This window comes from Siphateles boraxobius, unplaced genomic scaffold (assembly GCF_051911475.1).
Source record: "Siphateles boraxobius isolate OS27281-9 unplaced genomic scaffold, OSU_SipBor_1 22, whole genome shotgun sequence".
NCBI lineage: Eukaryota > Metazoa > Chordata > Actinopteri > Cypriniformes > Leuciscidae > Siphateles > Siphateles boraxobius.
Window position 1 is genome coordinate 34,810,224 of NW_027508833.1, and position 14,390 is coordinate 34,824,613.

The window sequence follows — 14,390 nt, forward strand, 5'->3', positions numbered from 1 at the left end:
ACATCTTATGCATTAGAGAAACACATGCAATTGACTAGAATAAACCTAGACATCAGACCTTGATATTGAGTTAGGAAGCAGTTTCCTTGGTGATGAGAAAAGTGGACAAACGGCCCGCACCCTTCCCCCACCTTCTGGTCATAGTATACCAGGTGCTGGACACTCTAACTAATCCTTATCCTTAAAGGCAAATCATTTTAATTACTAGTGCGCTAGCAATCAGAAGTGAAAATAGGCTTGTATCAGGTTACAATGTTTTTTAGGAGACATTTATAGAAAGAAAACAGTCAGCGGCAGACAGAAGGAAAGAGGAAGGAGCTGTGTAGTCAGTCTAGTTTCAACAAATCTTCAAGGATTGTTTTGCCTTCACTGGTTATTAATAGGTTACCATGTGTACGTCCTGTAATACCATGAGTTAAACTAAAAGATTGTCTCGTCACTGTCGGTACATTCTAACCTGGTGTCTCTGAAACAAAATAAAGAGCTTTATGCAAGAGATCCCAAATTCGGGCTCAACCACACTGTTGTCCCTACATAGCATGCTGCTACTCTGTCTGGAGTTTTTCCCAGTTGTGGGGCATCACATTTTCATTTCCTGTAAACCAACTGCTTAACTTTTCCAGTTTTACATCTCCATTAAGCCAAAAAAAGAGAAAAAAATCTCAAGTCTCGCATTTCAAAGAACATTTTTTCCACATGCACATCAACAACATACATATATATTAGGCCTATTACAAAAAAGGTGTACTATACACTGTAAAAAGATCATCTAGTACTAAAACATTGCAGGACAAAACTCACAATACTATAGAAAATACAGACTGAAAATTCCAATCCAGTGTTCTGGTTTCTTATTTAAACCCATGTTTTTCCAAAATGCTAAATGACTCAACAGTAAAACACGGAGTGGGTTTTGGACTCCTGCACTGTAGCTATTGAACCCTTGTTTTTGTAGATTAATCAGCTCGTTCCACAGAGGGAACAGCTGGTGGGAAAAAAATCACTAAGTTAACACACTAAAAGGCACTTGAACCATTTGAAACCATTATGAAGTCAACATATTTTTTAAGCGAAACATCCGGTAATCCTAAAACCTAAAAAAAAAAAAAAAGGGTAATAACAAAAACCACAGAGGAAAGATTCTTACCCGTTGTCATCAAAAGAATACATACTGGGAAGATGGAGCTCTGAAGAAACCAAGGAGAAAGAAAATTCCTTACAGCTGGATAAAACAAAAAGAAAACAGGGAAAAGGAGGGGGGACCAGAGAGATAAAAGTCTGTGCCTATTCCATCCCTCATCCTCTCAGCTAGGTAAAACATGAAGTGCACTCATTTCTAAGATTCAATAATGCAAAAACAGGGAGTGTGAAAGAAAAAGGAGGTGAGGGAGGAAAAAACGAGTGAACGAGAGAGAGAGAGAGAGAGAGAGAGAGAGAGAGACATGTGACAGATATGGACCAGTCACCTTGTCCTGCTCACATCCATTCTTATCCACTCAAAGGATTGGAACACAGTCTGTGCCTTAAAGAAGTCTCTTTCCACAACAGAAATACAGCTGAGAAAAAGCCACATGATCCTTAGAGACACACAAACACACACACTGTCTTTTAAGACCGTGCACATGACATGCAGAAAACAATATGTATCATGGTTATGAATGAAGAATTAGTTTCTATGACATATTCATTTGTGGTCAGGTTTTATTAATTCGTTCCCTCATTTTCGTTAAACAGTGGCAACATTTAATTAATCCTTTCCCTTGTTTTAGGCAAATAAAGCTGAGAGAACTGGGAACAAATTTTTAAATCATGACCACAATATCTTTAAATTTTTTTGTCATGTGCATTACATTAATTTGTTTGTGAATCTGACAACAATGTTTGCATCAAAACAAAACCTCCACACTGATTTTACTTCCTCTCTAGAGGCCATGCTTGTACTCCATTGGGTGCCATAGACAAAAAAAGAAAAGAAAAGAAAGACAAAAAAAACCCCATTTATATTTGCAGATAACCAATATTTCAAAAGCTGATAATTAAACTTTTAAGAACTGCATATACACTGTAGCTCAATAAAATATAGTGCCACACTGTAGTAAAAACTGTTTGTGCTGGAAGATGAGTCCCGGTTCTTGGAAAATTACAGAATGAATCATGACACCTGGATTTGATACATCTTTAGGGTCCAGATAAGTTACGCAAAAGGAAACACATTTTCTTAGGCTCGACAAGTTAAAAATAACAATAAGACAAAAAATCCTCATAAACAACAGTAAATATAATTAATCAGAACTAAAACTAGTTAGTCTGAAAGAAGTGTTTTTGAAAGTGAAAAGGCATTTGTTTCATTCCGATGTTTAACCGAAAACAGGATCTTTTACATACTATTGAACTAGAACACAAAAACGAACAATCCATGTGTCTGTACAATTCACCTCATCAACAGATCTCACAGCCAGAGCTCATTTCATACACTCATTACTTCTTGCTGACAAATCAGGGTCGGGTCTGACCCCCTCCCCCACACCACAGGATTTTTGAGAGAAAAAATTGTTACATGCACAAATTACTAGGGACATTATGCGCTGTATTTCTCTAGGCGTGTGCTTTTACAGCTTTCCCTTACAAACACGCTCAGCACTTTCTTGCATTCCTGAATTGAATCAAGTCTGAAGTGAATGCCCTAACTTCCCCATGATGGAGCACTAGTGCTAAAAATAGCCTATATTGTGAATTAAAGACTTTTGCCCTGAGAGTCAAGGGTTGAATAAATCATTCCACTGAACCAGTTCCTCAGTTTCCTGTTGGCAAGAACACAACTCGGTCCAGCACAATTTAAGACTTCCTTCTAGTCCAGACGGAGAGAGAATAAAGAAAAGGGAAAGCGGACATATGCAGAAGACTAAAAAGAGGCTGAAATAAATGCACTTACCCTATATGAAGATAATGACAAACTTATGTAGGCTACATCATGTTGATGTTGATACTCAGTTGCACTTTATTTTACAATCCTGTCCCGCATGTACATATATGTTCTTATTATAGCAATTACTATAACTGGGTTATAACTAAGTACTAACCCTGAACCCTTAGGGTACCCCAAAACCCTATGTTGCTACTTACCTTATATTACCAGTACTTTCTAGAGTAAGTACACTGTAAGTACATGTACTGAAAAATAAAGTGTAACCTGATACTTTTTATGCATTTACATGTAACGTTAGCTAAAATGTTTACCAGCCTAAATTGACAAGTTAGTGATATCACAATAGCTTAATAAGGGACTAAAATCAACTGTAAAAAACACATTTATATTTATAAAAGAATGTGAATTTTTTTATTTGGGCAAACCGTTTCCCCGTACAATTAGGCTACTAAATAAAAAATAAAAAAGTAGGTATTTTCTACATTTTTTGAATTACAATTGCGTTAAATATCGTGCTCGCTGTTATTTGTGATTTGATTACAGATGCATTTGTTTCCAAAACACAACAAAGCATGAATACTAGAATCGTCATTTCCAGATTTAGTATGAACAGTGAATATCCACTACACGCCTGTACTGCATTCGCTTTCTGAATGAAAGATAAAATAGGTTAGGCTACTGTATGTGTGGTCACATTTACTGGCAGTTCAATTAATATCAGTTTGTCCATCGACATCAATACTCGGCATGTCGGTACACTTTTAAGCGTTACACACCCCAAACACTGTCATTATCCGCTGATGTCAGCACAACAGAAAACAGGTGAAGGATCTGCTCACTCATAAACGGCCTCAGCTCGAGCTTTCAGTGGCTGTGTGCCTAATCCTATGAGCTGACTACTCAGAAAGCATTTCTGTGGATCGACATCTGGGCGTGTAATGATCGCTAGTGGTGTTTGATTTGTGAATGAATCAATTATTCGAGTGAATCTTTTGAAGTTACCGAGTCGCTCCTTGAACTGATTCATATTTTCAAATGCATTACTACGCTACTCTTACTAGCCTACTACTGTTTAAAATACAATTATTCAAATGATTTAGTCTGCTCTTTTTAAATGTAATAGCATTTTAAAAGGACAAAATACCAACTGGAACATCTAGGTCTGAACCGACAAAAAATAATGCTAGATATTTTTATAGTTGTCGTTCTTGGTGAGGATGGGACTAAATTAATAACAAAATATTGACAACCAAAAAAATCCACCTACTTTAAAGAGCTTGAGCACTTAAAAGTTGCAGATGTCATAACTGCAGTGTACTACAGTTATAATAAACACATGTTGGGTGTGGATGAAAAATATATTTTTTTTTTATAGTTCTTGGTGTGAATGGGACTTTAAACACTCTTTCTGGAGTATCAATTTGCAGATCTGTAGCCACGCATATTAAGGCTAATAAAATTTATTTCGATCGTGAACAATTCAGCGTTCAGAGGAACCAGCTGAGTGAATGATTCCATGATTCACATAACACGCAAATGGGCATTTGCTTGTCGCCACCTACTGGTGAAACTTCCAGAAAGAGTCACTGAACGAATGCGTGAACAAATCTTTTTAGTGAACGGATTCAATAGATTCAAGTCACTGGGATGAATCAACCCCCCACCCCCACCCCACCCCCACTACTATATAGGCCAACCAAATTCCTGTCTAGGTAGGGAACTCACAAGATTTGAAACACACCCAATAGGCTATGTGATTAACAGTGTCAACTGCTATAATACATAAATATCTATAGCAATACATTTATTTGTATAGGCTACACCAATGCATTTTAATTTACAAATTAATATATGCATGCTGTGTCAACACATTGGGCAGCTTACCTCATGTTTTGATGATATCCCCACGAATATGGATATAATAAATTATTTTAAAAAGCTGAAGGGGAAAAAAATGAAAAGCCACGGAAGGCGAGCCGTTCGATGTAAAGATATCAGCGCATAAATATGTATTTTAGTAAGTATTTATACAACACGTGTACTATTCCATAAAACAATGGTTCAGCTTGAATGTTCAATGCCTATCCAGCGATGCACAGCCGGTCCTCGGATCAGAAACAATGCAGATGTCTCGAAAGATCTACAGCATATCGCTCTATGTCACCACAGCTGAATAAAATATATCCCATGTTTAGCTCATGGTCGCGCCTACAACATCGATCTGAATTGCGGACAGCAAACGCGCACTGGAGTTGCCATTTTCCTCTGTGTTATGACAATGAGAAAGGAGCTTATCGGGATAGTGTAAAAACAAACACGCAGAACAGCGACCACTGGTGGCCAATATACCGCACTGCAACTTCCTCTGAGCCCTGCCTCATTGGGTTACTGTTATTCCTTCTCTTCCTGTTATTCATGCCCATTTGGTTCTGTTGTATAAACAGACATAAACAAATTACTTATGTTGATGATGATAAATTATGTTTATGAATGCGTGTGCAGCAGGTCAGGGCTTCGCTGTTTACAGTGGTTTAACACCATCACCATGTGTATATGACCCTCTTGTTCAACTTGGGTGGATGATTTTTTTTTTCAAGGTGAAACAACAGGTTATTTTTCCTAATGTTTCCCATATAACTAAACATTCATATGCCAGGATATTGTCATGTGGTTGTAGATTTAAATTTCAGCAAAATCTTCAATTATCCTTCACACCAACCTTGATCCGACAAGACTATTTGGTAAAAAAAACCAACAGCTTTCTCATATTTCAGAGAACTAGCATTCTTTCCCTCTATTTTCATATATCTGACAATTAATATGGAAAAATAGGTTAGACAGTTACAAACAAGCTTGTGCATGCTTAGTTTTATTAATAATACTACAATCATTTGACTGTAACTGTTCTTGTTTTCTCAAGCGGAGGTTATGAAAAAATGGAGCTTAACTCTAATGTAAATGCACACTACATTATGACGTTCAGTTAAACTAGTTGATGCACGAAACAGATTTGATGTCAGACAGAGGATTAAACTAAATCAGAGATTGATGGCTGTGGGAGTGATTTAACAAGTGAAAGTCATTGAAGGCTTTAATCATTTTGACTCTGCAGTACAGTCACTATGTTTCCCAAACTCATGCTTTTTTTTCCTTGAGAAGATTTTGATGGCTGATTAAGCTTCTTTAAACTTCGATTACATTTTAAATTCATGGAACACCATAAATATTTGAACACAAAGCAGAGGATAGAATGAAATGAAATCAACCGTGGGAAAGTGGTTGCACTTCCTCAACATACCAGACAGTGGCAGCAACTGTTAAAAAGTATGATTATGGAGGCAGATTTTTTTAGTACAAAATGATGGTTAACGTGCAATTTATCAAAACACAGTCAGTCTGATTTATTTTTAAGACTCTAAATGATACCTCTGAATTAAGTTCCCATGTTACAGTGTTAGTGCTTTGATCACATATATCGGTCTTATATACTGGACTGGACTATTAATTAATTCCCAATATATTCCTCCATGTGCTTTGGCATCACATTAAACTTTGCCCTATAGAGCAGATTCTTTAGTTTGTTATTCAAAGACATATCTTTCATAGCCTAGGGAGTGCGTGAGACAGTCAAAACAGAGTCACTTCAAATACTGGTGTCCTGAGATAACAATTAAAGGCAAATAATTTTCAGTCTGTAGTTGATGGACCCACTTTTGTTTTCCCAAGCCACTTGATCCCAGAAAAAAAGAAAGTTCAGTGGGACAGTGGGAGTTTTACACCACACGCCACTGCATTACGCTCATGTCCTTCCCTCCTGTAGAGACTAAGTGGCTGTCGTCAAACAAGAAGTTAACGTTGGTGACGTGGCTGCTGTGTCCACCGTAGATGTGACTAGGAGCCTGCAAAGATAGACAGAGAGAAATAAGACCATATTTTAACATTACTTGGTGCTAAAATTAATAATATCTATCCAGGGCCGCTGCTCACAGGGCAAAATGTGGGGATGATTCTAGGGGGCCCTGCGATTTCCCCCGAGGGGGACAAACACGATTTCATCCCGAGAGAGACCCCCCAACCCCCCACCCCCGGATACCCCAGCTACGACCCGAGATTCAGTGCTGTTTCTTACCCGGGACTGACAGCAGGGGAATGGGAAAAGGTGAACTTTGCCAAAGTCGTCTCCGGTGACGAGCAGTCTCTTTGCATATGAACTGCACACAGCATTGATGTCAGTCCCATCTGAGCCATCCGGCCACAGTCCTAACACAAACAGAATATACATGTCATTTTCTTATAGATTAAAGGCTGTATGCTAACATTACAAGAAAACAGTACAAAAATAACTCTTTTGTGCAGTTATGGGCATATGAGGAAGACTGTGATATGTATGTTCAGCTATAACTATTTACTATCACTGCAAATTAAACTGTTTTAAAGAAATTTCATATTATTTTTGTATTATTTCACACTGCCTTGCATGAGATAAAATATGAACCTAACCAAAAACATGGAAGCCCAGAGTACAGGTGAAAGTGGCCCATTCAATATCCCGGGTGGTCTCCACACTCACAACTTGCTTGCACACAGAGGGAATCCCTGAAAGACAACAATGAATTTATAGTGTAAATGGTTGGATTTAACAACCAGGAGGCCGGGGTCCACTAGGGACCCTCAAGATGACTTAAAACGGTGTTTCTCAACTGCTGGGTCGCCAAGACCGTTTTGAGTGGGTCGCGGAGTGAGCAGTCAAAGAAACATCAACAAAATACATTATTCTAAGTGTTTTCTTTATTTTGAAAGACGTGTGTGAAAGAAAGACTCTTCTGTCAGATGAGAAAAACACGTTGTCCAGATTCAGAATCTGCTGTCAGATGAGATGTCAGGTGGTGTCACTGTCATTATTCTAACGTTATTTTCAAGCTTGAAATAAAAAGGTTGAGTCACAAAGGTTGAGAACCACTGATTTAAATAAAAGTTTATTATTAAGTATTTCCATGTAACAGTGTTTGGAACTTCAGCCATACTTTATTCAAATGTATTGACTGAATTCATTTAACTAACTAATTATGGTTGTGGTCAGGTAATGAAGGAAAATGTACAATGCCACTCATGCAACTATGCAGAATGGCTAATATTCGTCCTGAACATGATCACTAACATCTAGAAAAGATGCAAAAAAACCCCTCTGAAGTAGAAATAAAGTATCAGTCCTCAAAGTAAAGACACTCACAGTAAAGGATCTCATAGTCTCCTGAGTTGGATACCAAGTACTGTGAATCCACAGACCAATCCAGATGAGTGATGAAACTAGAATGACCCTGTGAGCAATAACAGACAGTGGGCACAAACATTAAAAACAACCTGTGTGTGTGTGTGTGTGTGTGTGTGTGTGTGTGTGTGTGTGTGTGTGTGTGTGTGTGTGTGTGTGTGTGTGTGTGTGTGTGTGTGTGTGTGTGTGTGTGTGTGTGTGTGTGTGTGTGTGTGTGTGCGCGCGCATGTTAACAAATAATAAGAATGATAATGTGGCAGTGTTTTTGTTAAAACTATTTAAAAATCCTTTTCATTATAAAAAATAAAGCTGAAATAGAATATAAATATTAGAAAACTAAAATTAAACTTAAAATAAATCTTAAATAAAAAATACATGATAGCTTAATAGAAATATAAAAAAGGGCAAAAACAACCAAATGAATATCTAACTGAAAATATAAAAATGAAAACTAATAATAAATAATATAATAGTATAGAAATAATACTAACATAACACTGTACTGTGTTAGATTCAGCTAGTCTTAACTATGGTCTATAATAATCTATTACACTCATTAATTATACAAAACAAGTCATATTTTGTATAAACATACTTACTGAGCACTTTCCAACTCTACTGTATTTCTTGCCATTTTCTGCCACAGCATAAATGTAAATGTAGTTGTCATGTGACCCGACTGCAAGGAAATTACCATCTGGAAGGAATAACCGAATCAAATGCAGAGACTTTAATGAGCACTAGTTGCTGGCTAACTTCCTAATGTTTTCCCAGTCAGCACTGAAAAAGCTGCAAGGAGAATTAACTCTAACCTGGAGAAAAGCGCATAACCGACAGCTGTTCGTTCCCATCCGTGTGCACCGTGACGAGGTCCTTCGATTCAGTATCGAGAACAAGCCACCTGCGCAGATTGATAATGAGTGAAAGGACAATATTAAACACACAGGTCTAAAGAACCTGAAACGTAATAAAAGGTTAGACTCTTAGATGAGGTCTTCATCCAAAGCCTTTATTAGAAAAAAAAAAAGCAAATCAAAGTCGGCTGAAGAATGCCGCTGGGATGGTAATGTGTGCCTGTGTGGCATTAGCATAATAATAAGTGTTTGGGTCTTTCATGTAACACTCTATTAGACCACTTTCCTGAATTGTAATGATGTGTCAGGGACCCCATTGATGAAAAGAAATGGATCGCCTCACCTGCCCATCTGTGTTCCTATAGCAACCGTTGCCCCAGAAGGGTGAAAGCCGGCCGATTGAGCGGCGTCCTGTCCATGAGGGAAACACACATACATGCTCAATCAAACATCCTGTCAACACAAATGCGGTTACATCTCAGCCTAAGGAACACCAGAGCTTGTTTCATTATAGTTGCAGAAGTGACAAGGTTTTCAATAACAAGAAACTGATGTGCAAGCTGTGAGATGACACTACAGTAATGCAAGTGAAGCCTACAGAGGCAGGATGCTCACCTCCAATGTTTTGGACCAAATGGGCTGATGGGAGCCAGAATCCCACAGGCAGACATGCTTGTCATAGCCACAGGTGAGGAACTGATGCTTCAGCGGATGTACAGTCAGGCCCCATAGCTCATCTGTGTGGCCCTTACAATCCAACAGATGCAAACATTGCGTTTGAATTTCAAAGAAAGTTTCAAACATCAATCATATTCTGTATTAGATCCACAAACCGAGTTACTCCTTTACACCAAAAAGATTCATTTTCAAAAAGATTCACATACAGTACAAGGGAATAAATCCGTAGTCAAACTCATTAACTAACATTACTACTAGTAGTGATGCACCGATATTAATATATGTCTGATACTGATAAGCCAATAATTATTTCATGCTATTATTATTTTATATTAAGGCCAGACTGAATACAGAAGTATATGCCTAAATCGTTTTACAATAAAACATCAAAAACAAAAGTAAATCGTTTTAAAGGCTACAAGTGAATGTAGGCATATTACAGATATTAGAATGTACAGCATGAAAATGGATATACATTTTGAGATTTGCTGAAAATAACATAATAATATTATACATTTTATAATTTCACTATATTATAGATTTTAAATATTTAAAGGTCTCATCTAAATGTAAAAACAGGGAGAAATATATTGGAAATCAGGATCCAAAATATATCAAATATTGACCAATACAGATGAATTATTTTGTCCAAATAATTTCATTTAAAAATATATATATATTTCATATAAAAAAATAATGCATCAAAAACAAAAATCAAAAGTGAATTTAGGCATCACAACATGATGAAAAATGAAAAATGTGTATTCATTTTGAGATTTCTTAATGATTTAACATTCAATAATTAAAATATTTTAATAATTTAAAAATTAAATATGTAATAATTTAAATATATTATTGAATATAACATATACAACTATAATAATTTAAATATTTAATATTTTAAAATATAAACAAATTATTTAGTTAAAATTCTATTACTGTAAAGACAAATTTAAGTGAGTATTTGATGACAGCAAATGTCTGAGAATTATAAATGCCCAGTCCCCAATATACTGTATACCCAATATTGACCAGTATAGACACATTCTTCTCTAAAAATTATTTTAGTAAATAATTAGATAGGACTTAGAAATTGGTTAATAACTATGCTATAATTTATTAAATTAAATATAAGTCTATATGTTATGTGTATTAAATATCTTCTCAACAATCCCTCTGGAGTACTTCTAAGACCCCAGTGGACATTGGAAAACACTGGTTCTTTTCTCAGTTTTATTCTATATCCATAACTATTCATTTACTCTTCGGTATTGTACATATACTGGTAGATTTACCTGGGTGATGGGGTTAAACTCTCCATCCAGACTGCCTTGTAGGACATAGTTTTTGGTGGTGCCAATAAGAACAGTTTCTCCCCGTCCTTCAGCCACAGTTCGAATAGGGCCATATAACTCGGGCACCTGAAAGTTACATAGAAATTGGTGGTAAATTATGGCTACCTGCTTGAATCTGGTACTACTATTCAAGCATATAAATGCATACTGCATCAAAATGATATTAAAATGATAAAAAGTATGCCTTACCTCCACTGTTTGAATCTTTTGATAATTTTCATCCCATGAGATGAGTTTACGGTCCTTCCCACCTGAGACCAGCGTCCCATTTCTCAACATGCAAAGTGCAAAGACGCTTGCCTCATGTGCTCCCTGAATGGCCAAGCTAATACGATTAGATCCTGTGAACCATGACCAGAAAACAAGCATTATTTAAACCTGTACTGTAAACCACCAAATGGAGCACATTCTCTCTTTTATTATCACTAAATAAAGAATATTTATATAATCGAATTTCATAAAATAGATATTTTTATAAAGTTCGATGGAGGTAAGATTATACAAAACATTCAAATAAATCACTAAATAACTCACTAATAATAATAAACCTTTTATTCTTTTACCTTTGCCCCACACAAGTATATTTCCACTCGAGTCTCCAGTGATGGCGTCGCCATTTTCTGAAAAAGTCACACACAATACAAACTTGGGCTTCTCTTGTTTCTGCAAGAAACATAAATATGACTTTATTTTTAAAACAGAAATGCAATAGATGTATCACACACAAAAAAAACAATGATAATACATGTGTTTTATATATTCTACAACTACATAGTGAAATGTTTGGACACATTTGACTGAATTTTTGTTTCTCGTGATCTTAAGAGCCTTTAAATCTAAAGGCTTACGCTTGAATGCTGGAAATTAGTTTTGGAGACAAATATATATTTTTTTAAAGAATTGAATACTTTTATTCACCAAGGCCAAGGACACATTAAATTGATCAAAGGTAAAAGTAAGCACATTTATAATGTATCAAAATATTTCTATTTCAAATAAATTCTTCTTAAAACATTTTTATACATCAAAGAATCCTGAAAAAAAAGATTCTGCCGTTGAGCGGCAAATCATTATCTTAGAGTTCTGAAGCATCATGTGACACTGAAGACTGGAGTATTGACTACTAAATATTTAGCTTTGCTATCACAGGAATAAATTAGATTTTAAAATATATTAATATAGAAAAAAGTTATTTAAATTGCAATATTTTTTTTTTACAATATTACTGTTCTTTGTGTATTTTTGATCAAATAAATGCAGCTTTGGTGAGTGTAAGAGACTTCTTTTAAAAATATGAAAAAATATTATCAACCCCAGACTTTTGAACAGCAGTGTATACATTTCTTAACTAAAGTAAAAATTTTGTTCATTTTTTTAGTTAATCCGATTATGCACCATATGAAGCTAAAATAGATTTAACAGGAACTTTTTTCAACACTACATAATATAATTCATATACAGTACTTACCATTTGTGTTAATTTATAGTTTTGATGTGTCAAAACATTTGACTGCTGGTGTGCATGATGCACATGCACATGTTTTATCATATCTAAACATGCATCATGCTATCATTCATCAAAAACTGAAATTTGAATAAAATGGAAAAGTTTCATTGAATCTGACCACAAAGTCTTATAGGAGATTACCTCAAAAAGACCCTGCTTTTTCACAAGAGACCCTTTTTCTAATGACCAGAAGTAAAGATGCGACTTTCCACACGTGACAATTATATTAGCATCTGTCGGGTGGAAATCAGCAGCAAAGATGGACTCATTTGAGCACTGTGAGGGCAGAGAAAAAGAAGTTGGAAAGATGTGCATAAAGAAAAAACAGTCAGTTTACATGTGAACGGCCCTTGTTGACATACAAGGTACACTAACACAAAAGTAGACACTGCTATCTATTATGAAGCACTCACCTTGACCTCAGCTAGTCTTTCTTCCCTCTGCCAGTCCCACACAGAGAGAATGTGGTCATTGGAGTCATCCACAACACACAACCAGCTTCCACCGTTCTGTATGTTTTAAAAGACATTTTTATCACTCTAAAGCTCTTATCACAGGTACATTTAAACAAAAGAAAATACAGAAAGTATCACCCGCAAATATCAACAAGTACTTTATATTTCATAATAAAGAAACATGACTGTGGCACATGACAACGTTTATTTGGTAACATAATATAGAGTGACTGTCTCTTACCGACTTGGAGAAGGAGAGGCAGACCAGAGCTCGGTCAAAGAAACCGGTTCCAAGGATGTGCAACGTGTTCAAACTCACAGAGTCCCACACTCGCACGTGAGGAGCCAACTGCTGCCAGACACAGACAGACTCACTGAGCATATGAGACCAATTCAACTTCTATTTGAAGCATGTGGATTTGAGATTGTGATCATGCACTTTGTTATATATAATATATATAATGCTAGATCAAGCTATTAATGGTTACGAATGACACCGGAGCTGAATAACCAAGCTTACTTTTCCATCTGAGGATGTGCCAGCCACTTGTCCTGTTGCTATGGTGATTTTATCGGGATGGACAGCGAGGCTGTAGGGAAAGAGAAAAGAGGTTAAAGATGTAGACAGCTGGGACTGTTGAGGCGTGAGGCGATGACACAGCAGTGAGAGGACATCCCACATTTATGTCTCCTAGTCAATGTCGTCACAACACAATGACTTTGAGCATTATGAGTCACAGAACCGATCATAAACACAGGAAACAGATCATCTACATTTTAATCACAGGTCTTTGGTTTCTGTTGATGCTTTTCTTGCTCAAGGCCTTTGACTTAGATTAGACATTCTGCACATTCCTCTACAGATGATAAAGTATGAGGTTTTTCGTGTTTAGAAAAAAATAACAGTAGTGTGATCAGTTGTGTCGTAGCTGTGTTAATGTCTTGTCTCTCAGCTAGAGGTCAAGTGGGAAAGTACTTTTTTTGTTTTTTGTCCCAGAGTCACCATTGATATACACTACCATTCAAAAGTTTCTGGTCGGAAATAAGTCTCTTACTAAGGTTGCTTTTATTTAATCAAAAATACAGTAAAACAGTTATATTGTGAAATATTAAAATTCAAAAGAACTGCTTAATCTAATGATGACAAAGCTGAATTTTCATTATCATTACTCCAGTATTCAATGTCACATGATCCTTCAGAAATCATTCTAATATGCTGATTTGCTGCTCAAGAAACATGTATTAAGTGTAGCCTTCATTATTATTTTTTTTTGTTTAAATCTTACTGACCTCTCATGGAGGTTGAATAGTTTTATTAAGAGAAAGTTAAGTGGAAAATAGGATGT

General features: G+C 36.1%; 2 protein-coding genes across 27 annotated transcripts in view; both read right to left on the bottom strand.

Moving 5' to 3' along the window:
* The window catches only part of evla (Enah/Vasp-like a), a 37,629-nt gene extending 32,423 nt beyond the window's left edge, over positions 1 to 5,206 (bottom strand). For 2 of the 8 annotated variants that reach the window (XM_077239863.1, XM_077239862.1), the window contains exon 1: positions 4,811 to 5,206. In XM_077239863.1, the coding sequence (XP_077095978.1) occupies positions 4,811 to 4,815 (5 nt within the window). In that variant the 5' untranslated portion in view covers positions 4,816 to 5,206. Of the gene's footprint in view, positions 1 to 1,147; positions 1,417 to 4,810 lie in introns of those variants that run through there. The other 6 variants (XM_077239857.1, XM_077239856.1, XM_077239860.1 and 3 more) reach the window with 5 other exon arrangements.
* A 573-nt stretch (positions 5,207 to 5,779) lies between these two features.
* Positions 5,780 to 14,390, bottom strand: part of eml1 (EMAP like 1) — a 50,991-nt gene continuing 42,380 nt past the window's right edge. For 10 of the 19 annotated variants that reach the window (XM_077239869.1, XM_077239867.1, XM_077239865.1 and 7 more), the window contains 15 exons: positions 13,565 to 13,634; positions 13,286 to 13,396; positions 13,003 to 13,098; positions 12,731 to 12,865; positions 11,646 to 11,745; positions 11,272 to 11,423; positions 11,023 to 11,148; positions 9,665 to 9,796; positions 9,393 to 9,460; positions 9,008 to 9,096; positions 8,795 to 8,892; positions 8,157 to 8,244; positions 7,427 to 7,522; positions 7,056 to 7,186; positions 5,780 to 6,825 (listed from right to left, as the gene is read on the bottom strand). In XM_077239869.1, the coding sequence (XP_077095984.1) occupies positions 6,700 to 6,825; positions 7,056 to 7,186; positions 7,427 to 7,522; positions 8,157 to 8,244; positions 8,795 to 8,892; positions 9,008 to 9,096; positions 9,393 to 9,460; positions 9,665 to 9,796; positions 11,023 to 11,148; positions 11,272 to 11,423; positions 11,646 to 11,745; positions 12,731 to 12,865; positions 13,003 to 13,098; positions 13,286 to 13,396; positions 13,565 to 13,634 (1,618 nt within the window). In that variant the 3' untranslated portion in view covers positions 5,780 to 6,699. The remainder of the gene's footprint in view (positions 6,826 to 7,055; positions 7,187 to 7,426; positions 7,523 to 8,156; positions 8,245 to 8,794; positions 8,893 to 9,007; positions 9,097 to 9,392; positions 9,461 to 9,664; positions 9,797 to 11,022; positions 11,149 to 11,271; positions 11,424 to 11,645; positions 11,746 to 12,730; positions 12,866 to 13,002; positions 13,099 to 13,285; positions 13,397 to 13,564; positions 13,635 to 14,390) is intronic. The other 9 variants (XM_077239868.1, XM_077239866.1, XM_077239871.1 and 6 more) reach the window with 1 other exon arrangement.